The following is a 27519-nucleotide window of genomic DNA, read 5'->3' on the forward strand; positions in this document are numbered from 1 at the left end:
TGGACTGTCAGGGATAGTGACGGTACTGTTCTTTTTCACAGCTAAACCAAGAAACAAAACAAGGACAGTACAGGGACAGCAGAGAGACAGAAAGAGACATAAGGGCCTGTCGCCTTTGTTTCCAGTAAAGCTCAATGAGTAGCCCTACGGAGGGTCTATGGGTCACTGCAGACCAAACTGAGTCTAGTGCAGCATCCGGAGGAGAGACAGGAGATTTATTCCTGCTCTGCTGGATTCACTTCCCGGAGGGTGAAACATCCAAATGTCCTTGTCCTCCCTGGCTTTTCTTTGATTCAAATAAGGCTTGGATTGCAACAGGGTGGGTGTGACGGGGCATGAAGTCTATCAATAGGTGCGGGTAAAGCTAGTAGTGTGGACAGTCAGCTCACACCCATGAATGCTGTCACTTATCACATTCTCAATGACAAACGCGTCCTACATGCTCACCAAGATAATGAAATTTTGAGAGACCAAGCTGGAGGTTTTATTTCACCATAATCTGTGGGGAACAATGTAGCGTGAGAGGCAAGAGTTTGACAGGCACAGTAAGAAAAGATGCTTTGGCAGCTTGCTGCAAAGAACCCTCTGAGAAGGTAGATAGAGGTGTGAAAAACAGCTAGCAGTAAACAGCAGAAATGCCTGGCATGCATTCTGATAGCTTTGCACAGACATACGCACACAAATGCTGGTATAAATATATATACAACTTGGGAGACAACACAGATGCACAATGAGCACACTAAATCTCCCCTGTGCACTTATAACGTATAGGCACAAAAGCCTCAGCACACACACACATGCACACACTAATAAAACTGTGGCAAAGGCTTAGTAACAAATAGGCTCTAAATTTCATATTCATGAATTCACATTCTCTAAGCCTATCAGCTCAGGCAACAAAGGAAATCCTCTCCTCTCCCCCCTTGACTCACTCACCTTCCTGCAGGTACATGACAGCCTGTGAGTAGTTCTGTAGTGCGTGGTGTGTTCTCCCAAGGCTGCCATAGGCCAATGTCTTTGCAGCCAAGTCATTAGTCTGTGCCGCCACACTCAGGTGCTGCTCTTGGAACACAACGGCACGCTCGTAGTTTCCTAGCGACTCATAGGTAAGGCCCAGGTTGCCGTAGGCGCGGGCCTGACGCGTGGAGCTCCTGGTTTCCTCTGCAATCTCCAGGTCACTCTGATGACACCGCAGGGCTGTCTCGTATTCTCCCATCGCTTGATAAACAGACCCCAAACCACAACTGGCATCTCCTTCCAACAGCCTGTCCCGCGTGTCTCGAGCAATGGCTAGCTGACGCTCCAGACAGGAGATGGCTTGTTCGTAATTGCCCAGTTGGCTGTGGAGAGCTCCCAGCTCACCATAGGCTTGAGCTTTACCTCCACATTCCCCAAGTTCATGAGCTACCACTAACCGTTTCTCAAAACACACCAGAGACTGCTGTAAGTTTCCCATGGCCCTGCAGACACAGAAAGACACCAGTGAGTACGTGTAAGATGCAGAGGTCAAAGATAACCTAACAAGACAACCTGGAAGGAAACCTCTGATTGCTTCCAGGTTACAACTGAACCAACAGTTGATTATTTTAACACCAAGCCATTAGGTGAAACTGTGGTTTGAATTGTTGCCACAGTTACAATCTCAGTAGATTGACTTTTGAAGAGATTTTCATGTCCTGTTTTTTACCAAATGCCCACTTGAATAGTTAAGTGATAGAGCAAATAGTGTATTTTCTCCAGTTATAGAAGGTAGATCACAACTTTACTTTTTTTCTAAAAATCTAAATGCCCAACAAATTGTTGCTGCTGAAGTAATGCCGAGAAATAAATACAAACCAAAGAGAAGAATGAATCAATGTCGATCATGGCATTGATCTTTTGTTGAAGGATGTTGTGTTCCTTTTGGACATATTAATCACCTACACAGCTTATTTACAGACTTCATTTATATTCCTTTGCATATTATAATGTGCCAAATAGAACCCCCCATTTACTTTTTGTTTATTGTTACCATATTAAGCGAGTTGGTGCCGTGCTGATGACAGTAAGTAGACAATCATCTCTGAAAGAAGGAGTTTAGCAAACTTCCCCCTTTTTATGGAGGGGAAATTAAAGGGAGAGAGACTGGTCTTGACATCACAGTGCAAGTTTTTAGACGTTCCTTTGCCAAAGCCACTTTGCATATTGATAAGGCCAGGGCCACATGTCTGCTGCTCAGACAGCCTGTGCTAGACCCACATCCAAGTGCTGATTATCAGCAAGGTGTCTTTACAGAGTGAGCCAAAAGAACAAATTACATTAGCACAGTAATCAGTAAAACATCAGCAAAAGTTGGTTTAAATAGCAATCATTCTTTGCAACTCATGCTAAAAGTTTGTTCAACGAAAAAAGAAACTGTAAGGTAGCGATGCACACAGTTGATACATTGAGTGGCCCTGGTATGTGATATGAATTCATCTTTAGAGAAAACTCCAGACTCACCTGTGCCCATTGCCCAAGCCACGATATGCCTTCTCTTGGTCCTGCATGCGGTTCAGGCTTTGAGCCACTGACAGATACTGATCATAGTATTTGATAGCTTCCTCAAAGTCTCCCAGTGCCTCATAGCAGTCTCCCAAGTTACCATAGGCCCTGCCCCTGTCCATCAGTGCCTCATTGCCACTTAGCTGCTGTAAAGTTGCCAATTGCTGCTCCAGGTAGCCAATGGCTTCCTCCATCACCCCTACATTCATTTTTGTGATGCCCATGTTTCCAAACACCTGAGCCTCCACTACAGGATCCTTCAGCCTCCGGCCGAGCTCTAACTGCTCCTCGTAGCTCTTGAATGCCATGGCATACTTCCCTAGAGCCATGTAGACGGCTGCCAGATGACCGTGGGCTTTGCACTCTCCTGACAAGTCGCCAAGCTCCTGGTACACCTCTAGCTCCTGCGTGTGGTAGCCAAGGGCTTTGTCATATTTTTGCACAAGCCTGTAAGTGGCCCCAAGCGCAGCATATGCACAGGCCTCCATCCTACGTTCTTTAACCTAAAACAGAAAAAAAAAATGTATTTATCCTGTGTGACATTAAAAAAAGATTTTAAATGTACTTCACAAAGTTAATTAATTATGTAGCATACCTGGTGAGCTAAAGCCAGCTGCTGCTCATAAAACTGAATGGCCCCAGCAACATCTTTTTTACAGACAAATATGTCTCCCAAGTTTCCCAGAGCTCTGAAGCGAGCCTGTGCATTGTTTAGTGATTGGGCCAGTGAAAGCAAGTATTTCTGACACTCCTCTGCCTTTGTAAAGTCACCAAGAGCCTTAAAAGCCAAACCAAGGTTACAGTATGCCTTGGCTTGACTTAGTTTATCATGAAGGTCCTTAGCCAGTGCAAGGTCCTGCTCGTAGTACTTGACAGAATCCTGGTAGTTGCTCAAGCAGTAATGAGCGTAACCTAGATTGTGACAAACTTTACCCTCACTCTCCATATCTTGGAGATCAGGGGACAGCTGGAGGTACTGCTCATAGTAGGGCACAGCCTGGGGAAATTCCCCTCGAGAGCAATGGAAGTTGCCAAGGTTTCCCAGAGCCCGCGCCTCACTCTGGACATCTCGAAGCTCACGAGCAATGTTGAGGTGGTTCTGGTAATGCTGCAGAGCGCGATCATGGGCACCTAGAGCTTGGTATGCTACAGCCAGGTTCCCGTGGGTAGACGCCTGTGAGGCTCGATCATTGACCTCCATGGAGATCTGCAGCTCTTGGCGATGGTATCGGACAGCTTGATCAAAGACCCCCAGGGCATTGTAGGCATTACCCATGTTACCATAAGCCCTACCCTGTGCAGCGTAGTCATTTAGCTCCTGAGCAATGGCCAGGTGTGTTTTATGGAGTTTCAGTGCAGCCTCATAGTCACCCTTCATCTGGTGAATGATGCCTGGAAAGAGAAAAAAAGGCAGAGTTTAAAGAGTTATTCGGAGGAAAACATAATTACCTACAATTCAAATGCTGGGTCAGCTCTTTGAGTACAAAACAAGTTGTTTGGTTGCTAGAATGTTCACTGAGCCAGCTGTTCTCTGCTTACACAACATTCACTCCTGGAATGATGGTCCTTAAAGTGTATTGCAATCATCAGATAAAGATATTCTAACACCAGATTAGAATCCTTTGTTTGTTTAAACTTTCTCTAATAACTGCGTCATACAGGAGATCTACTAACTAACAACATTTCCAGTGGGAGGCCAAGGAATAGAGATCTAAAAGAGAGAGAGAATGAGTGTGCGTGCGTGTGAATCCTGGATGTAAAGCTCAGCAAACACCTTCATAAAAATGAGATAAGGGGTGAGAAACAATAAATATTGAATAAACCAGTGTGTTGAGTGCATTACCTTAGATAACATACCATACAGTGGAAAATAATAACTTAACAATCTGCTGCCACATGATGAGCACAACCAGATACACACAAGCAGGGAAATAAAAATGTTTTGGGGCCACACCTTGATACTCACTGACAAATACAGATAACAAAGTGAAGAGGAATCGCTGCATGTCTGTTTTTATATATTCTGCTCCTCTCAGAGCCACACTTCTAATCAATACATTTCATTAATGTTTTCTCAATTGTAATGTCAGTCAATGATACCACATTGAAAATATCCAAGCGTACAGAAGCAGGACGGAATGCTGGCTGCTAGATAAAGATGGATAGATTGGCTGAAATGAACCAACAATGCAGTCTGACCACCATTCCTTTGCTGCATCAGCATGAAGACTAACAAATCTCTCGAGATGGGGGGTAGGAACTGACACACGGGATGGAAATGGTTCTGGAGCCAGAGGGGGAGGGGGAGAGGGACAGAGAAATGCTCTGTGGTTTGTGGGGAGTGTGATGGTGCTTAGCTACTGCCAAGTGTGTGTTTGCCTATTCATTTTATCTTCTAAGACCAGACACATTAAGGGCCTGAATACTAACTGTTTAAACAGTGTTACAAATATCATTTAGACTGGTGAGATAACATTAGAAGTAACAAGAAGACGTGATTTGATTTGATGCTGCAAAACTCAAGGAGTGGCATAACTGCTCACCGATTCTTTTGGTGCTGCAACACACAATACATAAGTAATACATTTAAAGAAATATTCCAAGCTATTTTATTCATTGCATGAAAGTCAGCATGCAATTCCATTATGGTTGGTGTAATTTTGGATATTTATTGTTTTATCAAACACAACTTGTGTTTTTTTCTTTAAGTCACCAGTTGTCACCAAACAAATGGTCTTTCAAAATAAAATAGAACTACAAAGTGTGCTTTCTCTCTCTTTTTGTACCATGCAACCCCAGTGAGTTAAAATCACCTTTGTCTGTTGTGTAGGTGAACCAAATAATGAGCACTCTGCAGAATGCAAACTACTCATCCGTGATGGCATCTCAACTCGTTTTCCTTTTTGAAGTTAGTTGGGCAAGGGTAAAAGCTTTATCCACTAGTTCAAGTCTGCCACAGGGCTCTGTTATAAAACCAAAAAGTCAATAAAGTTACAAGGATTTGCTGCAGAATAAGATCTGAAAGGTTTACAACTGTTCTGACTCATAGGTTGGACAAAAAAACCAAAAAATATTCAGTAATTGATTGATTAATCTTCAGTACAAGCTTCATCCTTATTCACATAAATTTCACTGTCATATTTTTTTCTCTTCTCTTTATCCATAGTTTCTGAAAATACTATAGTGTTTCCCACCCATTGAGCAATGGGTACAAAACACACTGTCTGCTCTCTTGTGTTCGCACATTAGATTGATACAACCTGAGACAACCCTATAATCATCAGTTCACAGCTCAGAGAAAACACAAAGCAATGAAAAGCTGTTTTTGTTGGACAATTACAGTAAAGGCAATGCTTTGGGATTTAGAATTCCAACAAAAAGACCCTGGCATTAACTTTCCTTTGAGTCTTCCCCTCAGGGTGGAGGCATAATAAGATGCTGCAGCTGAAGGAGCACTGACAGCTCTCTTTGCAAAGTCACTCCCAAGGTTATGCTTTTACCATCGAAGGGCGATCTTACAGGGATAAAGGCTACGGATGTATTACCAGCAAACACATTTCATGCTGCGGGCTAAACTGGGTGTGAGGCAGTGAACATGGAAGGTAAGCAGACAGTCTAGATAGAGGCTAAGGAAGTAAGGCAAGGATTGAGGGTTGAGGATTTGGGAGCAGCACCTAAATTTGTCATTAGCCTGAGGCTACGCCTCGAGCTGCACTCGGAGCAAGTAATATTTTCTGTGCTCTCCCATATGATGAGCGGATTAAGGAGCCCTTGGGGAACAGTATCTTGTAGAAGAGTGAATGAAACCATACCAAGCATGATGGTAAATACTGCTCCAACCCCAAAGCAGTATCACAGAGCAAAATTAGTTAATGTGGGCACTGGGACATGCTATCTAAATCTAAAATACCTCCGTACAGTCTGTCTTTGGAATTTAATATTGTACATTGAATTAACAATTGACTTGATAGCTTTATAGTTAATGTGGTGTAATTTGTTATTTTTGGCCAATATTAGGGTCCGAGTTGCACTCAAAATTCCAGTATAAAGCAAGCACCTCAACATCCAAATACATTTACACACCACTCTTTCCCCCATGGCTAAAGACATTAAACACATGACAATGTGTTGTCACTTTTTATTACACAGCTGCCTGTGCACTGACGAGGAAAGCTGCAGTGAAGACTTTGAGGAATGGTGTCGTCGTCAGGGTAAATCACTGTGTCATTCTTCCAGGAGCTGGGAAAGCCTACAGTAAGGAAAGTGGAATAACCAAACAATGATGCTACTGCCACCATGCTGTTTAGAGGAAGTGAGAGCAGAACAGAGCTGACATGTCCGTGCATCAAAGTATGTGGGTGTGTTTCTTCTTCTTTATTAAAATAAGCCCAAGTGTTGCACGTTAAAACAACCAAACTATCACAAAATCACAGCCAAAAGAAAGTTGGCTTCGCACCCCAGCCCGACCGATCCTTATCCCTATCCCGAAGTTACAGGTCAACTACTGTCAGAATGCACAACTAAAAGACAAGGGAGGCTGGCCCGACTGACTGACTGTTGATTTTTGCGACAGTGCTGCGGCGCTTGTGGCCACTAAGGGCGCTTGACGTGAAAGTTACAGGTCTAGTGCCCCTAGTGGCCAAAAGTTACATAGCGTGCCTTTAAGTAAAATTAAAAAGTTCAAAAGTACAATAAAAAGAAAAGAGTTTTTAAGTGATATTGAGGCCTTGTCCACACATAGCTGGGTATTTTTATAAACGTATAACCACCATCCTCCATTTAAAGAAAAAGTTATGTCCACACATCATTGTTTTTAAATAAATAAAAAAAAAAAACACACAAAACCGCATAAATGTGCTATCCACAAGTGAATGGACGTCACTTTCTGTTGTTGGCAGCTTTATGTATATGGGGTCCCAAGTGCACCGTTATAGCTTTGCACACCAGCCTAACAATGTTTGAGACCCGGTCCATGTAGGAGGCCTGTCTGGTGTGAGCCCGGCCTGTCCATACAGCAGACCACCGGAGAGGGTAGATGGCGCAGACATCGCGCACCTAACAGCACCACCAGAAACCCACCCCGCGGCAACCCCCAAATCAAACTGGCCCTACGGAACACGGTGGCACCTCCCCAGCTACACACCCCAGTGGTCCAGGGGGCAACCCCCGCCTCATGCCGGCCCCGAGTGGCCTGCTCCACAGGGAGCAAAACCAGCGCCTGCACCAGGACCAAGCACCCCCAACCGGGAACCACTACCCCACATCAATGCCGTCAGCTCAGTCCCCATGATGTTTGGAAACTTAGAACTCCGGTTATCAGTGTCACACTCAAACGCAAAACCGTAGATTTCCCAAAGCTTCACTTTGGTAGAAGTTTTCCAAAAGCCTCGTTTTTAATGACCATATCCTGCATTTTTGTGTGAGTGACAGGCCAAACCGTAGAAAAATATAGTTGTTTTAGCAGATACCCGGCTACGTGTGGACGGGTCTGACGAGATTTCTATTTTGGAGGTTAAGCTTTAAGACTTACACACATTATAGATGTTTGTAGTTGTAGTAATTGGTTAAGGACACCTTTTCGGCTCAATTTTTCTAAATTTACATTAAAAAAATTGCAACTATCGGTTAGCAGTACAACAAAAATAAGGCATTGATGTTGATTATAACTGTATTACTAATGACAGTGATAATAGTGAAGCATCATTGTGCAGCAGAGGCTCTGAACTATCAACCAAAAAATTGCAAAGAAACCAAAGGCAGGCAGCAGTTTTAAACAAAAGGGGAAAAAATTAAATGTGCCCTTTTTTCCTAATTATCTTATTAATTGTTAAATCCATAAAAGATTGTGTGAACAGATGGTACTCTGCTGCATAAACAAAACAAACATTCAAAATGAAAGCCCGTGATCTTTATTTTCTTCCCAGTCAACTGCTAAAAGACCAACAAAAAAAAAAACTCTCCAGGAACAGGTTTGGGCCATGACTTAGGAGTTGTGGACCTTTGTTTTACAGTAGATGAGAATAGATCTGCTGGGTGGAGCTCTTTGCTGAGGCAGACATCACATCCCCCTGAGGTTTGTAGGAAGAGGAGGAGCTACATTGGAGAGCTCTGGTTTAAAGTATTAAATCTTCACTTACAGATACAGGCATTTCCTACAGTCTGACTTTGAAAGAGACAGGAAGGAAAAAGTAGAAGGAAAAAAAAGGGACAAGGTATGGATAAATGCTGAGCTGGTGACCAGCCAACAACAACACTGCTTTCAACAGTGCTTCTGCTGACCTTCATTCAACCTTCAGTATGCTGAGCTCACTGTCCGTGCACTGCCCACTCAATGACATTTGATTCCTCCACTTTTTTTATATATAAGAAATGTTTTTATCTCAAATGTCTCAATTAGGTTTAAAAACAAGTAGTGCGTTTCTGCCGTTTGACTCTTTTAGATATGGTCACATTTCATGCAGATTTAGCAGGTTTGAAATAAAAAACACAGTAACTTAATGCAGAAGTATGCCAACGTTTTTGGTTGAAATTCAATAGGACCAGAGAGACTGAGAGCATAGTATGTCTGTTAACCTTTACTGTAAGGACAAGGGCTGAGAGGGTGTGTTTCACAATGTCTGCAGTAAGTTTTTGGCTCGATTCCCTCGTCATGAGATTAAGGGGCCATGCGAGGGGACAGAGGAGGCTAACAGAAAAATACTTTGACGACAAACGTTGAATTCCATTAGACAAGTGAAGATCACACAAAGCTGAAGTCTCCCACCATCACTTCACCTTTTTTTTTGTCAAACCACACTTCCAATTCCTTGCATTTCTCTTTTGCAGAGCTGCTGATATTTACTCAAGGCATTTATCTGGTCATTAGTGGGAGTGCTGAAGATATCACCAATCACTGACAAATGCACATTCTTGTTTTGGTTCAGCTCTATCACTGTCTCTCTCTTTCCTTCATCCTGTTTGAGCAATTAGACTCGCTAAATTCCTCTGCAAATGTGGCCCTTTCCTGGCTAGACTAATAATGTGTCCTCAGTGACTGTTGTTTCCAAAGGCTTAGGTACAAAACTTCATAATCTCTTTGTTTCAGTGCTTCAGGCCAGTCTGGTCCCTGTCTGAAAACATTATTGGAAAAGTTGTATAGCTAGAAAACAACAATTTTGTGATGTTTTTGAGAGTAAAAAGCAAAGTATTTGAAATCTTTTTGTTGAGAAATTATTCTCTAACAAGTAGGCCAGGGGTGCCAAAGTCCGATCCCTGGAGAGTCCCTATCCAGCTTGGTTTAAATGCCATCTTGCTGCACCACACCTGAATCTAAATAATTAATCATCATGCATCTTTGGAAAACATAGATAGATAACAAGTAAAAAAACAAGATGATGACATCTAAAACACAATCATTTCCAGAGCAGACCTGGTATAAGGTAAATATGTGCTAATGTTGTTATATTATTTTGAGAAAATAGTTTTACTCAATCAGAATTATACGAAGAATGTTCAAGGTCAAGAAGTCTGTCAGCATTTGGGTCAATCAAAAACGTGATGCTACAAAATATTAAGAGCCAATATAATCCAATAAATAGATCTGAGGTTTTTATTTATCAAAATCACATAGCTATAGCCTAAACAGAGTTAAAGCTGCAGTATGTATAAATATGAGACTAGAATGGAAACAACCACGATCCCCTCCCCTCCCTGTTTTGAATCTACTGGCATCCTAGTGAAGGCGCACGACTGTGGAGCTCTTTGCAGAGACATTGTTGCTACATCTGGTGACTTTCTAACTCCATTTAGCGACTTTATCTTGTGCTATTGGAGAGTTTTCTGATGTTTTAGGCGCTCTGACATGAAATCTTCTATCACTCTGTAGTTACTTTTCTCAGGGAGAAGCCGGTGCTGTCGTGAGCCCCTCTCCTGCCACAAAGTTCACAGGTGGCCACAGCACTCCCAGCTGCAGGTCAGAGCAGGCCCACACAACTCCACGTTCAGACTGCAAATGAAGCACGTATGTTCTCTCCACCTTGGATATGCTTGTCCAAGGTTTACAAGCGATGTATTGCATCCATTATCATGCTCCTTCTGACACCAGTACTTGGCACAGACGATCAGGGATGTCCACTTTGAGTCCGCGCAGACCTCCGTGAGTCCATTCAGAATATGTTTATACTGTCGCTTCTCTACCTCAGACTTCTTTTTTTGGCTTGCTTTGCGATATAAGTCGACGGAGCAATGGGGGCTTTTCCTGCTGGAACGTCCGCCATTGCACTTTCCCTACAAATAGGGCGTGAACGCACATCAACTTTATTGAGCAGTCAATAGTAACTCCCAAAATAGTTCATGGAGCTTGCACTCTGTAAAAAAATCTCTGATTGGTTGAAAAGCAGCCTCATGCTCCTTACTTTTTAAAATACTGAGTCATAAGAAGGTGCAGAGGTCAAGACTCCTTTGAATTACAATATGCACAAATGTTATTGTAGATTTTGGACCAAATTATTCCCAAAAAAAACATACATACTGCAGCTTTAACCATGTTAAACATTAATGTGCATAGAAAAACTATTCATTGGATTTTGACTCACCTATCCCAGCTCACCCTGGGCATAAGACAGCCAGAAAAATGAACAGGTTCGCCAGTATAGACTATTTCAACAATCCCGTATAATGGGGTACTGGTAATGGCTATACGTCCTGCTTTTAAAAAAATGTGTGTTTTTTTTTTTTTTTTTTGGTGGGGGGACCACTTTAATTAAAAAAAAAGAACATTTTTAATGTGATTATTTATTCATGGTAGTTTACAAAAGGGTAGCTGTACCAGTCATGTATATATGAATTGTGTTTAATGTATTACCAATAAACAAGATATGTGCATATTTATTTAAAAAAAAAAACACTATTTGAAGTACAAATCAATCAAGTATGATTGAAGTACAATTTGCACGATATTATACCTTCAAATACACTCCATGGGGATCAGCCATGTTTAACCCGAGGTCACGTCCAGTTGTTGATTCTGACGCAACTTAACATTGGCTTTGAATTTCCTCTTTATTTAGGTTTTTGTAGTGCTTTTCTGCACAATATTGTTTCGATTAGTAAAACGGACAGCACAAGCATGTGCGTTGGAGCTACTTTTACATGTCTGGAATTGTTTTTGTGAGCTCTTGCAGCTGGCAGTCGACTGCACTGTTTACATACGAGACGTGATGGAGATTGTGCTGTGCGACACAAGTGAGTAGGAGAGGAGAGATAGTGGACTTACAGAGGAACCAGTGAGTGAGGACATTGAAGCGATTTAGAAGAAGAAAATCCACAAAAAAAGCGCGCACCTGCAACGTCTTGACATCATTACAAACGCCTGAGGGGAGCAAAATGGCGATGACTGTGTTTCCCTGACAACCAGGTTTTTTCTACTCCTGGCTGCTTTACAAGGACTTTTAATGAAAGTCACCCGACTAAACCTCTAATAATATTTATGATCTTATAATAGAGCTTACAGTTGAAATTCACTACAGGTGCCCTTGGATAGTCTATCATAATACTGCAAACGCCTCTCCTTGGAATTACCAAATGCACAAAAAGCATTTGATGAATTAAATAACATATTTTTTTAATTCATGTAAAACAATGGAACAATTTTAGTCTAAACATTAAATGTAATGGAAAAGGTACAATATTTGCAGTTGTGGTTCAAGATCCTGTTATAGTCAAATATGTATCTAAATAAATAAATCTCTTAAATGATTAAAACGATTGTTAGTTCCACTCGAAAGACGTCTCTTTTTTTTTTTTATATTAAAAAGCTTTTTTCAAAGAAAATTGACCAGTTTAGTTTAAGATGCTAAAAAGATAAGCATCGCTTTGCTCAGTGTTGCTTAGTGACCTTGTCTCTGTTGTTCTCTCCTCTCTGTTGCTTTTGTGTACCTCTTCAGAAAGCATCCCCCAGGGATGGTGGATCAAGGGAAGAGGGAGGAAAAAAATGCTTCATTAGGACTTTTATTTCCAGCATTTTCCAACTGGTGCAGTTCCCAGTTTAAGTGACTTCTTTGAAACCTATGGTCAAATGAGGAGGTGTGCAATAGAGACAAGGATAAAAACATCAACCAACCAACAACAAAAAAAAGGATTCAAAGTCTCTTTGAAGTTAAAAGAAAAAAAAATAATTTAGATTCTGTTTCATGAGAACCAGAAATGAGAACTACATGAGAAAACGCATCGCTTCAGTCCTCTCTGATATTAAATATTGCTGACTAGGGGGTACGTTTGCCAATTAATGAATAATAAATGGGGCTGGAATGCAACATTTTCATATCCTTTATAGGTCAGAGTGTGCTGAGCCAGGGCTGCTGCTACCGCTGGGCCTCATGGTTAGATATTAAAGGATGGTGATCTCGATGCGACTGTACCTCAGAGCTATGTCAGTGCTGCTCCACCCACACTACAGACAACACTGATAACAAGCTGAGAGGGCACAATAAAAGTTGGTGTTTTTGCAACTTCTTCCCATCTCTCATACAGTGTTTTGTCTTTCTTTTGCTTTTATCATTGCTCATTATCCACGCTCGATTGTCTGTATACTTTGTGCGCAGCGTAAAAAAAAGCAGCCCTTTTTTGAAGTGGGGGAACAACATCCTGTTAGTTTTAGCCTATATCTTCTGGAGCTGAGCAGGCTTGGAGGCAGTCATGGCAGGAAAACAACCCACACCCAAGAGCTACAAACAAAAACAACAACAATGGGGCAATTACATTCACAACCTCTACTTCATTCTCTGTTATCTTCATTATTCAGCACCTCTTGAATCAGCTATTAAAGGTAATTAAGCGATTCATCAAGTCAGTTTCAATTACGGGGAGCTTGACAGCTGCAGATTACAATCAGTAGGGGTGAGGACTGGAAGAAGAGAGGGAGGCATCAAAAAGTGAGGAGAAGAAGAAAAAAATATGAACAGATCAGGCAGCACAGAGAGAGGCGTGTCATGTGACTGTGACCACATGATGGTCCAGCTTGGCTGATGCGTCTATGTGTATTGAGCTTTACTTTACTCATCTGCTCACGGATTCAGATAGAACGTCAGCTTCACTGACTCTTTATTACTCTGTTAGTGACAGCTCCATTGGAACGCATTGGAGCCAAAGAATTAATTAAAGTGCTCCGATAATGACAATCATACCACAGCTAGAAACACATTTTGTGCCTGACACGCAGTGCTCACTTATAATAAAACTCACTTGAACTGTAGCATAATAAAATGTTCTCACCGGGAATGGCATGATTTATGACTACGGCTAGTTTAAATCCAGGGATGTGGGAGCTAAGTGCAACACAGAAAGTGCCATCATTAGGCTGGTCAAAGGACTGCTTCAATTTATGTTTGGCTGATTAACCCTTCCACTGATTCCTCAGTCCTGCACATTAGGTCAAAGAATAATTCATTTGAGAGGAACTATCATGCCTTTTAGTTGTCCATTAGAGTCAGCTTTACTGCTGCTTTGATGGCTATCATATGTCATCTAGAGTAGGTTGTAATTGCTGGGCTAAATACTTCTTTAATATTTCTTTACATAAATATCTTATGAGGGAATGAAAATCAACAGGGACATTTTATTAATAAGGATTGGTCATTTTCATCTTTTTTATACTGCATATTCTCTGTCTGCTGATCGCCATCCAGGATACATTAGATCAATGGTTACCAACCTTTTTCTTGTCGTGACCCCATCTTTATTTCACAAATTCACGTTTTTTTTTCTCTCTAAAATGACTTTTTGATCGTGTTTATTGTACTGTGTTACAAATACAGAGTTGCCAGGATTAGAGCACAAAGTGACAATATGATATTTTATTTGTACTAGATTTATATTTGAGAAAGTGAAAGTGTATACAGTTGTTTGAGCTTACGTGTGGTGTTCTGATTTGAAAAACATTAATAAATATTTAAGCTCTTTGAGCATCCTGCTATATATATTTCTGTGAAATCATGTATTGCTTTTTTTAATTGTGCAAAACAGATAAATAAAAATCAAATAGTTTTAATCAGTATTTTTATTTATTGTTAATATTTTGATAAATGCCAAGAGACCCCATTTTATTTCCAGGCGACCCCACATGGGATCACGAACCCAAGGTTGAAAAACCGTGCATTAGATCAACGAAGAGTTTTCCCTCAATAACCTCAGAATTATTACTTGATATTAAGTAAGGAAGTTGTATATGAATTACGATCTCAACATGCTAGAGTTAGGGTTATCTTTAACCCTAACCCTAATCCTAACCCTAATCCTAACCCTAATCCTAATCCTGTTTGGACTGCAAGACTGCCATAAAGTGTATATTAAGGCATTAATTAGAAAAAGGCATTAATAAATACTTAATGATGACTAATGAAGAGCCAATATGTTACTAATTAATGATTAATAGGTGTTCCCTAAACTAAAGCGTTTTTTTTTTATTATTTGGAACAATTTAATAAATAGTGTTTTCAAGAAAGTGTGATTTTCTTAAATGTCAGTTTTCTCCTTTTTAAATCATTATCAAGCACCCCTTTAGTAATTTACAGTAACATTTAACAACATAACAGAGCTACTCAGTTTTTGATTGGTAGATTGTGGTGAGATTCCCTACAAAGTAAACATCTACAAGCATGATTACCTGTGTGATAAGGAAGCACATTTGTGAAACAATGAAATCAAATTCAAAATCTATGAGCTCATACGGAACGGCTGAGTAGCTGTCATATTTTGTCAGTGTGGGATTTTGCATAACGAAATAATTATTTTATCAGTCAAACTACTCATTTAGAATAAATCCTATTTTTCAAGGGTGATTTGACTGAGATAATGGTACAATTCATAGTTTCTGCAGTTAAACAAAAACAAATAAAAATCCAAATAGTCATAAAGTATAAATAAAAAACCTAAATATGTCCTGACTGTCGAGGCCTGGATCTGTATGTCCTAAAAGCATAGTTTCTAACGTTACATATTTCTACTTCATATTCAGTATTTGGTGCTCATTAGCCAGTGCCTCACTTTTTTACAGTATTGCTAGTTTTGTAGAGAAAGATACCAGCAAACCAAGTGACAACTCCCCTATAAAGTATTCAGAGTTCAACTACATAACAGTTTACTAAATGCCTTGCCTCTAAATCAAACGAAACACACCAATGAATTAAAATGGGGTGTTCAGGGTTTAGCACATTTACTGTACTGTAGGTACTAAGATGGCATTGCTACTCTCTCCACCTTTAAGGCTAAACTCAAAACCTACTTATTTGCCAAACCGTATATTGTATAATAACGTTAACCTTAGAACAAAGCCCTAAACCTAAAAATAGAAACTAAAAACTCAGATTAATATAATATAACACCAACATTACATTCAAACACAATCCACCATCTACACATAGCTCTAAAGGGTTGCAATGGACAATGTCCAAAAAGACACAGTCGTGCCGGGTTGTAGCTAATGCCCCACTTCTGCTCCTCGTTGCATACCCATCACACTGCTTACACACCATTTACACTGATGTCCACCCCATACTCATGCTCATTCCACTCACACATAGTCTAGCACTAGGTGTTTCCATGCAGGCAGACCTGCTAATACTCAATCATGTTGTTCTGCAGTCTGTGCCTTCTCCTCGTCCTTCTCTCTCTTTTCTGTTTCAGGTGTCTTGATGCTGGAGCTGGCAGTTCCTGATCTGATGTTCTATCTCTCTATCCTGTTCTGTTCTCCTTTTTCTGTGCACTAACACCCACCAGTCGAAGCAAATGGCTGCCACCACTGAGCCTGGTGCATTATCATGTGGATTTGTCAGGTTTTTGTTCTTTAGAATTTTATATTTTGATAGCGCTTTGAGATGACTATTGTTGTAATTTGCAATATGTAAATAAAGTTGAATTGAACTTTGTGTGTGTCATACATACCCAGGTTAGAGGAGGCCCTTCCTTCTGCAGCCCTGTCCTTTAAACTCTCAGCTATAGACAACTGCTGCTCATGGTACTGCTTGGCTCGTTCCAAGTCTTGCATGCATCGGGCAGCGTGACCCAACCCAGCATACGCTCTCATCTCAATGGACTTCTCCTCCAACTCCTGGGCCAGCTCTAGAACATGAGTGTGGTACGACATGGCTTTGTCAAAGTTACGGTGGTAGTGGTAGGCACTGCCCAGGTTGCTGTAGGCGCGCGCCTCCTCTCGTTTATTTTCCAAGGCTTTGGCGATGCCAAGGTGCTGCTCATGAGATTGCACAGCGTTGTCAAAGTCTCCCATGGCGATGTAGACAGCCCCCATGTTTCCCAACTCGCGGGCCTCGGACAGCTGATCCTTGGACTGCTTGGCCAGAAGGACACACTGCTTGTGGCTGGCCAGGGCGTTTGGATAGTCCCCGATGGCAGTATACACATGACCCAGGCTACTCAGCGCCATTGAAGCAGCCTAGAGAAAAAGAAGAAAAAAGAAATATATGGAGTGTGTGAGAAAACTGTATGCAAATGAAAAGAAAACTCCAACAGCCCTATTAATTACACTCACATTCCATCAACAGTCAGTTTTTCTGCATCGCAGATTAGCTACCAAAGTGCCCCTTTCCCCAAAAGTATATTACATCAACTAAAAACAAAGACGAAGAGGAAAAACTGTCAAGTCTCTCAGGAAAATCTCAGAGCAGAGACCAAACAAGAAACGGAACCGGATTAGATTTTGTAATTTGCTCTACAAGACGGATGGGGTAAAGTGTAATGCAAAACAGCTTAGCATTCATTATAAAGCAGTCATTTTGTCCACCGCAATCACACTTCATGGCATACAACTACCCACTGAATACAGAAACGGCTAATCAGGAAGAAGAGGGGAAGTTTAGCATTACACCACAGGGGGGTGGGGAGAGCAGAATGTCTCCTGGCAGGAGCTCTTAATCAAAAAGCACAGAAGATTTGATTTTGTATTTTGTCTCCGATTCAATCTTTTATCGTTCAAAGCAGAAATATAAAACTGCATGGGAATGCAGGATGACACTGATGTATAACATCCTGCTTTAATAGCTTTACACTGCTTTGTAAGAAACAGTATTGCTACCTTTTCTCAAAAATGCATTTATCTTAAAACCTTAACATCCAAATCCTCTGATTCAGATTTTCATTTTACTAAACCTTGGTTCGATAAAAAATGATTTTCTGTGAGAGATATTGAACCTAACAGCACAATATTTTTAGTCAATACACCTTTTTCATTATCTAAATGTCACTTTACCCAGAAGAGGATTAAGACTTCAAACATTAAATTTTTGCCTTTGATTTGGAGCAGAAACACAATATTTTTAAGACACAAAAGTTAAATACATTTTAAATAATCCCCTCTGGTGATAATTAAAATATTTGTCTACATTTACCTTGTGGATGGTATATTAAGCATCGGTGGAATACATTTATTTGAAGCACTGCATCTCATCGAGTTTTGGTTTTACAGACATCCTGTTTGATGCACTGCAGAATAAAATGCTCAGATTTAATTTCTGTCATTGAGAATACTAAAACTGACCATTAAAGGGCCCATATTAAGCTAAATGGACTTTTTGCGCTTTAAACATGATAAAAGTGCTATTAGGGCTTCATAAACATGCCCAAAGTGGGTTTTTTTTCATTGATTCCCTCAATCGTTAGTTAGAGGGTGATTTGCTACTTTCTTACTGCAGGGCGAGCCCAGACACTTCGCTCCAATTTGATGAGGCGTTCCAACTTAAATGACAAATTTGATGCAGGCACTGAGCTGGAGAAGCCGCGCCTCCAGGAAGCGCTCTGCCATGATTTACATGTAAATAGACACGCCCACAAAGGTGAGAATTTCAGCGTCCTTCGTGCAGTGCTATGTATGCATTTTCTACAGTCTATGTATCGGCAAACGCCCCGCCCCCACGCTCTGTTTCGTGTTTATAAAGCAGCATGAGCTCAGCTAAAGAGTGGGTGGGAGAAGGGCGGGCCGTCCTCTGGCCCGACGTCACCGTGCGGGGAGGAGGAATTCAGTGTTCCGTCTACAGACACGCCCACTTATGAAAATACATAAGTAAGCCACAAATCAGCCTGTTTGTGTAGAGTTGCTCAGAAAGTGACTTTTCAGAGGCTAAAACTCTGGAAAAAAGGTAAGTTTGGGAAAATAAACCTCAAATACTATGTTTTTGGGGTTATTAGAACAAATGGAGATGGGTGAAAAATAGCAAGACATGGTACCTTTAAAGCTAGTTCATCTGTACATTTACAGAGGTACTACCCGACAATCCAAAGCTGGTAAGAGATGTTTGTAAAATCACAGGATGGTTGTTAGGGTTATAACTCACACACCACTAAATCAGGCTCTACTTCCATCTTTGGGTTTCAAAAGCAAAACAAGATTGTAAGTTAAAGATTACATATGTACAGTTTTTTTTTCAGAAATATTTTTAGATTTAAAAATATTGACAGAAAACCAGTGACATTTTAACTTCAGGCTTGTGCTACCTATCAAAAATATTGAGCACTCATACTTGTGTTGAGGGAAAAATCAATACAACCAGACTGTCTTTATGAAGACAAACACTTTTCCTGCGAGTCTTTCATGCATTTTTATTTATTTTTTTTAATGCACACTTACAGCCCACAAACTTTATCCCTCCTTCATTTCACATAGCTGCTGATGCCTGGAACCAATTACCTGCTGACATAAGGACTTCCAGCAGTTTGCTCAAGTTTAGAGACTCGACAAGGCATTATACAAGCCCGGGGATGCAATTATCCTCCGTCACAACTGTTGCTGTTTCATGTTCCCAGATAGCCAATCTGTAGTTGCTCGATTACATGTGCTTTTTGAAGCATCCCGCCATCCTTCTGAGTCAAACTTCAGCGTTACCAAGCAGAAAACAGAAATCACTCTTTATCTTTTAGTCTTCAGATGGGCACAGTAGGACAGAGAGGAAAGGCAGGGGGAGTGGAGATGAGCAATCTTTCCCTAGTTGTGATGAGTTGCTCTTGTGATCAGTGTTCCTCGAAAGTGAGAATGCAATGCTCCATTTTCTGCTCAGATGGAAGCCAAGATAGTCAGATAATGAGGCGCCAGACTTGCCAACTACAGAGGATGTTCTGAGTTTGGCTCAGGGACAGTCAGAGGGACCATATGTATCCGACTCACTTCAGCCTGCAGCACACGGCTCCATCTGACATCACATCATATCATTTAAAAAAGTAGAAATTCAATATTAACTCATTGAGTGCCATTCACGTCTATAGATGTGAATTGTGTTTTTCGGCTGGGGTTGCTAGGAGACAGTGTGACGAAACTCTAACTTGTACCATGATGTAGTGACCAAATGGTGACATGTAGGTGGCAGCAGCGCACCTTTGGATGAGAAATCACACGTGATGAGAAGAGCTCAGAGGGAGAGGAAAGGAGTTTACGAGACAGAAAATGACGCTACGAGGGTTAATGCTGAAGTTCCCAGCAGCGCACACTCAACCAGAGCATGTGTGAAACTTAAGTGGAATATTGAGAGTGTCGCAATGGTGAGATAAAATGATCAAAAAAACGGGGCAAGCGGTGACACTCGGGATGTCCGGAATGAGGAGGAAGTTGCGTGTGTGGAGAATGACGGGGGAGAGACTTGGAGGAATGCCAAAATACAGTAAGAATACCATTCAACTCTGACCTAGATACCAAAATAATAATAATGTTGCCATCAAAAGCCTGGCCTCAGTGTTGTTTTTGTAGTTTTATAGAAGGAAACTAATGTTGAGATGTCACTAAAGCAAAAAAATAAAATAAAATAGCTTCAAAGTCACTAATAGGTTTTTTCAGAAAAAGCCATTTTTCATAGCTTTTTGTCACAAACTGGTGATTTGTGTGAAACTTGCCTCTATTCAACTGCTGATTACAGAAGAACAAAACTGCTAGAAACAAAATTCATTTTTCTGATAAAATTAGAGACTTTAATCTTTCAGAATCTGGTGTCAGGATTGAGATTGTCATAGTACAATATATTCTGTGAGTCTTTAAAAAAGTAGTCAAAATGCTGTAAAACGGCAGGCACTGAGTGGGTAGACATTTTGAAAATGGCTGGCACTGATTGAAAAAAAAACTTTGGCTGAATTCTTTCCCTAGCTTATGTCCCTCCCTTCACATTCCCAGTCACTTTTCTCAATTTCCCTGAAAATTGGCTGTTATGTCCGATCTGATTGTGTTTACAAAGTCTGGCTCTTCGCTTGATGTGTGCTGATTTGATTAATCCCAATGCCATCCATTACAAACTGTTGATGAAACGGTGAGTCTGATCAGCAAACACATTTGCGTCAAGGGTCTCCTAATGGAAGGTAAACTAGTTCTGCCAGAGGGTTGAGCAAAGAGAAAAGAGAGAAAGAAATGATGCTGAGAGATGACATTGAGATCCAAAGGACGCGTTAACTAAATATATTCCATTTCTTTCCTGACAACAACTATGGTTGAAGATTCCTTGCTGAATACTTCTCTATTAGCCTAATAATTACTCTATGTTTATATTCTGCAGCACATTAGAGAAATGGCTGCTTTCTTGGCATATGATAGAGGTAATGCATTATATTTAGCACAATTAGCCCCTTATGCTGCAAATCTGCTCCTGATGACTGAGCTTGGTGGTGTGTGAGCTCCTGGTGTGAGTTTCATTGCTAGCATCAAAGCAGAGGAGCTGCCCACTGCATCTCTGCTGTGTTGAGCTGTGTGGTTTTGCTTTGCCTTGCAGCTGTGTGCATGTCTTTGAAAATCCAGCCTACTGTATTACACTGGTCTGTGAAGCCTGATTTACCCCCCCCCCCCCCCCCCCCAAAAAAAAAAAAAAAAAAAAAAAAAAAAAACCCCAAGGCTGTCAACACAGACTTACAAAGCTTAAGGGACGTGCCCAGCCGTCATTGAGACAAAACAGCTGGATCAGGGTAAAAAAAAATATTCAAAAGACATGAGCAAGTGTGTAAACATGCATCGGCGACTTTGACCACAATCACAAATTATTTCTAGCCTATTTCAGCATATTTTCCTCACACTGGGTATATTTAATCTGGACTGCACTTTCCCACCCCTGCATGGGTCCATTCATTCATCTTCATCTCTTATCTATTACAGCAGGTTTTTGCAACGGCTCACAGATACCGCAAGAGCCGAGATACCCCATCAAAAGATTATAATCCTTCATCTTCATGAATTTCCAAAATTATGTTGTTAATTTCCATATTATGGCACTGCAGTACGAGGGTATAGTGGTGATATTGTATTAAATTTCACAAAGTCCCATTACTCTAAGCTATTTAAGTGCTGCCTGATTAAAACTGGTTGATATGATTTGTTATATTAAAAAAGGATTATAGGTTTTCAAAACATATTTTGTTTAAGTTGAAGTTTGGCAAAGTAGTCACTGGTATTTTTGACTAATGCACACAGCCAGAAAGCAGCTCCACAAGGGTAAACTATTATGCTATGGTTAAGAATCTATTTTTTTTTTTTGTTGTTGTTATTGAATCGTGTGTCAGATATGTTTAATCTAAGATTTCACTTTTATTGCTATACAGTTTGATTTTGTTAACTAATTCTTATTTATCTGAAGCTAAATTACAAGCTCATGCAGGCCGATTGTGGCCTGGAAGTTAATGTGCACAGTGAGTATGAGTATGTAGAGTGTCAACACAGGAGTTGAGACAAAAAACCCCTGTAGCATACACACCCACTCCTTTGGCCATCTAGGAATGAAACATGACACGGCTAAAATCATTACTGGAGTGTGAAGGAAGCCCAAATACCTAGAGTGCTAATTTCGATGACAAAAAATTTTAATCATAGTTTTCGAAGACAAAGTTTTTTCACATTATGAAAATGTAGATGTATGCCGTTATACTCTGTACCATATTTAGAAGGCCTGGTCTCGTTTTTGTGTCTGGGGCTAATAAGCTGCTAGTGAGGCCAATTCTTGCATGACCATACATAGGAGTTTACACACTACAGTACAGTTTACACACTCCAGTACTGTAGGTGGCGATATGAACCTATTCAAGTTGGTTGCAACGCACCGATAACCCAGAAAGAAGAAGAATAATTATTGCGAGCGGAGATGAATGGAGGAAGACGCAGGTAGTTGTTGGAACACTGGTCATTTATTCCTCTTTTCTGACTTACACTTGATGCTGTACTTCATTGATCATTGCACATACACACACCTGTTTCATCACATCAGGGTACCAACAAAAACCACGGCTGTGTTCAAAATGGCACACTCAGTACTATACACTACAAACCCAATGAGTATATGCCGTCTACTATGTACTATAAGTGTGATTAGGATGATGACCGTTCCCACTGATGTATACTTCCAAGTTTCCCAAGATGCATTTCGAACCAACAACAACAAAAACCTGAACTACACTGAGGCTAAATATCTCTGTTAATTCACCACCTTTGAAAGTTGTGAAAGCATTTTAAGCGAAAACGTGACCAAGTAGAATATCAACATGTGGTCATTTGATCCGTAAAACTCACGGAAAAACATTTCGTAGACCCGCCATTGTGCTACTGACAAATACCCTGGTTAACTTCAAAACAAGAACCCTATTTACAAAAATGTTTGATTTTAAGCTTGAAGTCGGTCCCAGGATGATTTTACATTCTGTCGCAATTAGGGATAATGGAAAAGAAATCGATTCGGCAATATATCGCAAAATACGTCACGTGATTCTCAGATCAATTCTAAATGCATCCATATTGATTTTTTTTTTTAATAAAAAAAATAAAAACATAATAATAATTTTATATATATATATTTATTAAAAAAAAATTACCTTTATTTAACCACTGCAGGAGACATTGTAACTGCACAAAGAAGTGTGCTAAAACCTGGGCATCAAAATCAGAATCAGAATTCCTTTATTAATCCCAGGGGGAAATTGGTTACTTTACAGCCACCAACAAAAAATCACAAATAAAAGAATAAAATGTTTAACAAACACAAAAGAATAAATAAACATTAAATATAATTAAGTAAAAGACTGTTAAAAACAAGGATCAGATAGACACACATTACAGTAGTAAAAATATAGATTAATAATAATAATAATAATAATAATAATAATAATAATAATAATAACAATAATAATAACTAGAATTTTTGCATTTCCTGAAGAAAATGCAAGTGAGGATGCATGTGCTGACCCCCGTCGCACTACATTAGCATAGCATTAACCTAGCAATAGCCTCATCGTTGTAATAACTTCGCAACAATCGCGAAAACCAGTTTATATACTAGTATAAGTAAATTCCCAATATGAGCTGAAAGTGAACAAACAGCTGAAGCATTAGTTGAAAAGTTAGTTGAAACGTTTAAAAAAGGTTGAAAAAGGTTTAAAAAAGATTGAAAAAGGTTAAAAAAAAAGGTTGAAAAAAGTAAAAAAAAAAAAGGTTGAAAAAGTTTGAAATGGGTTGAAAAAGTTTGAAAAGGTTGAAAAGTTTGAAAAAGGTTGAAAAGGTTGAAAAGATTGAAAAGTTTGAAAAAGTTTGAAAAAGGTTGAAAAGGTTGAAAAGATTGAAAAGTTTGAAAAAGTTTGAAAAGTTTGAAAAAGTTTGTAAAGTTTGAAAAACTTGAAATAGGTTGAAAAGTTTGAAAAAGGTTGAAAAAGGTTGAAAAGGTTGAAGAGGTTGAAAAAGGTTGAAAAGATTGAAAAGTTTGAAAAAGTTTGAAAAGTTTGAAAAAGGTTGAAAAGGTTGAAAAGATTGAAAAGTTTGAAAAAGTTTGAAAAGTTTGAAAAAGGTTGAAAAGGTTGAAAAGATTGAAAAGTTTGAAAAAGGTTGAAAAAGGTTGAAAAGGTTGAAGAGGTTGAAAAAGTTTGAAAAGGTTGAAACAGCTGAAAAAGGTTGAAAAAGTTTGAAAAAGTTGAATGGTTTGGATCAGTTTCAAAATGGCCGACGATGAAGAGGGTCAAAGTGCACAAGAGGGTCAAAAAGGTTTGAACATTCAATGTAAGTGGAAGAGAGCAAAAAGTTCCACGAGAAATAACTCAAAAAGTTGAAAAGTTTTGAAAAAGCTGGAACATAGCAGAGAAGTGCAGAATTTCCTGAAAAGTTTGATACCTCAATTGTTGAAATTGGTTGAAAACTGTGGGACGAGTTTGAGAGGACGGAAGAATAATAACATATAATAATAAAGTACGTCGAATACAATAGTGAGGATGCCAATGCATCCTCACTAATAATAATAATATACAAATTATAAACAAATATGATAGATATTTATAAAAATAATACAAAATGTACAAATATGATACAGATATTTACAAAAATAATACAAATATGATTTAGATATTTACAACAATCAAGCAATGAGGTTACATTGATGAATTAAACATTATAATTATAGTTATATGTTATATATGTTGACCAGCTTGTGTTTTTTCAATAAAATCTAAAAAGAAACTTTCTGCATTTATTTGTTGTTCTAGGCATATACCTCAGTTAAGTTGCACTAAAGTCATGTTGCACTAAAGTCAAAGTTGGTTTAAAAGCCACAGGCAGATTTGTATGTTTGAGTGTAAAATATACCAATAAAATATATTTCATACAGATTTAGATTAGTTGTTTCTTTAGTCATATATATAAAAAAAATTGCAATAACCACCTTATACTTTAATATCAGGATATATCGTATCATATTGTATCGTGACCTACTGTATGTATCGGGATACAAATCGTATCGCCAGATGCCAGGCAATACACACCCCTAGTCGCAATGCATCATGGGGCGGTTAAGTATGACTAGTGTGCCCACCGTGCATACTTAGTACTATAGTAGTACTATAGTATAGTATACATCCGGGTATTTCTTGCATACTCAATGTTTTCATCCTATCTAATGTGAACGCACTACTTATTAATTTTGACATCAGACCTAGTATGAGTACGTATCCAAAAAGAAACTGGGTCGATTACAATGAGGTGTGATTCAGGTGAGGAGAGTGAACTGGAGAGAGTGGGAAAGTGCTGGGAGCAGAGGATTAGGTGAGTAGGAAAGCCTAACCCTTTACTGCAAAGTAGGAGCTGACACACTAATGATGGAAACTTATTTTCACTGCTTATATCCGGGATCTCATTCTGTCAGTCTGAACTCAAGGTTCATTACCTTAAGGGAAAATAGTGATGGGAAGTTTTGCCTCCCTGTTCACTAAAATCTTCCATCATCACAAATGTCTGATGCAGCATCCACATTGTTGTAGCAAACTTGTCCCTGAGATACACTCCAAGTGTCCAAGGACAACAGGAAAAACCAGCAGAAGAATGTCATCAATAAACAGAAGAACCTCTAACCTCTGGTTACATTTTTTGAATAACTTTGCCCATGACTGTTTTGTAAATGTGAGGACATAATGAAATATCTGAGAGGCCTTATAGAGTACAGCAGATTTGTTGTGATAAATACGGGATTAAAGAAGCGGACAGTAAAACAGAGCAGGATCAATTCTTTAAATACAAAAAGGACTTATCCTGAATTGCTGATTAGATATGCATGACACCGGACAAGTGGCCCTTAGAGAAAAAGAGGGGAATCCAGGCAGGTTCAGGAGGTGTGAGGTGTTAAAGAGCCCACAGTTTGCCCTCTGCTCAAACAGCATGTGCTGCCGCAAGGCAGCGCAGCCACTGCTCCGGTAAAGTGCTGTTAATGGGATTATGTGGAGGAGGAGTGGAGGTGCTACGTTTCGTGTGAGGCAAAGCGAGTACGCTTGATTCCATTACAACAAAGGTGGGAACAACCCCGCTGCTCACTGCACCGATACAGATGTTAAGCCATTTGCCTGGTGCGTCATATTTTGATTCAATATTCAAATGAAAGGAAGAGGAAAGCCCTACAAACAGAATTAACACACCTTAATGTGTCCAAACTTTTAATTGGTAGGGTATATATATTTTTATATTTAGCACAGTGATAATAACATCATTAAGCCAATCAGACATTGTGCTATTTGTTTTTGGCTACTAGCGATCAGCTGCTTGCCCCGCTAGCTTAGCTTGGCTTAGCAGCTGGTTTGTTAGTTTCAAAGATTAAGCCATTGGAAGCCGATAATCGATAAATCAATTAACCGGACAATAAAGAAAATGAACTTGGTAAGTTTGCCGGCCTCGGTATATTGTGTGCATTTGGTGGCGCGCCTGTCGGCTGCAGAGGCTAGTGTTAGCAACGGAAATTAAACAGCAGATAACTTTGTCAGTTCTAATAATTTCTCAGTGAACCGGCAGCGTAATTACTCTAAAATAGTATACCACAACCAGGCAATCAGATTTAGGTAAATCAAACAGTTACAGTCCGGTAGATGTGGTAACTCTGGAACTACTACGTAGCTTCGGATTGCTACACCGGCTACACCCAGTGGCCTGTGGAGCAGTGAAGCCTCTTACCAGTGGTGTCCGCCAGCGGAGGAGGCATAAGCAGAAGCGGGGATGCCGAGCGGGGCTAGCAACCAAGCCAACCAAACCAAGTCTAAGTATTTTGTTTTCCTCGTCTTTCGCCTCCAAACAGGCTGGATGACAAGGGGGTTCACCCTCAGCATCTGCATGTTTGTTCCATAGCGCAATGAACGGAGTAAACTAGAAACTATTCGTCCATTCTGTATGGTTTAAGACTGAATAAAAATGGAACAGAATAAAACAGGGGAGGCGGGGCCGCTAGCGTTTTTGTTTACAACGGTTCTAACTGGATTGGAAGTGTTACCTGTTAAGTAATGTACAACTATTTTATATACCTCTGTGCCTCAATGTTTTCATATTTATTACAATTTTGTTTTTTGAGTGAGACTTGATAAACCATTGCTTTGGTTGTGTGTGGTTATGCATTTGAGGTGTTTTCTTTCTTAACATAGACAGGGTCTATTTTATTGTTTTTGTTTGTGATATTTATTAAAGTGCATTTTTTTTACTAACACACACTGAAAGTCCATTTTATTTTAATTGTTTGATTAAAATATTTCAAAGTTCTTGACATTCCA

At 39.8% G+C, this 27519-nt stretch overlaps 1 protein-coding gene across 3 annotated transcripts in view; it reads right to left on the minus strand.

Moving 5' to 3' along the window:
- Window positions 1-27519, minus strand: part of LOC114469378 (tetratricopeptide repeat protein 28-like) — a 242792-nt gene that overhangs the window by 32487 nt on the left and 182786 nt on the right. For all 3 annotated transcript variants that reach the window (XM_028456876.1, XM_028456875.1, XM_028456877.1), the window contains 4 exons: window positions 16441-16948; window positions 3119-3915; window positions 2482-3026; window positions 937-1460 (listed from right to left, as the gene is read on the minus strand). In XM_028456876.1, coding sequence (XP_028312677.1) covers window positions 937-1460; window positions 2482-3026; window positions 3119-3915; window positions 16441-16948 — 2374 coding nt within the window. The remainder of the gene's footprint in view (window positions 1-936; window positions 1461-2481; window positions 3027-3118; window positions 3916-16440; window positions 16949-27519) is intronic.

The sequence above is a fragment of the Gouania willdenowi genome, chromosome 9 (assembly GCF_900634775.1).
Source record: "Gouania willdenowi chromosome 9, fGouWil2.1, whole genome shotgun sequence".
NCBI classification, from domain to species: Eukaryota; Metazoa; Chordata; class Actinopteri; order Blenniiformes; family Gobiesocidae; genus Gouania; species Gouania willdenowi.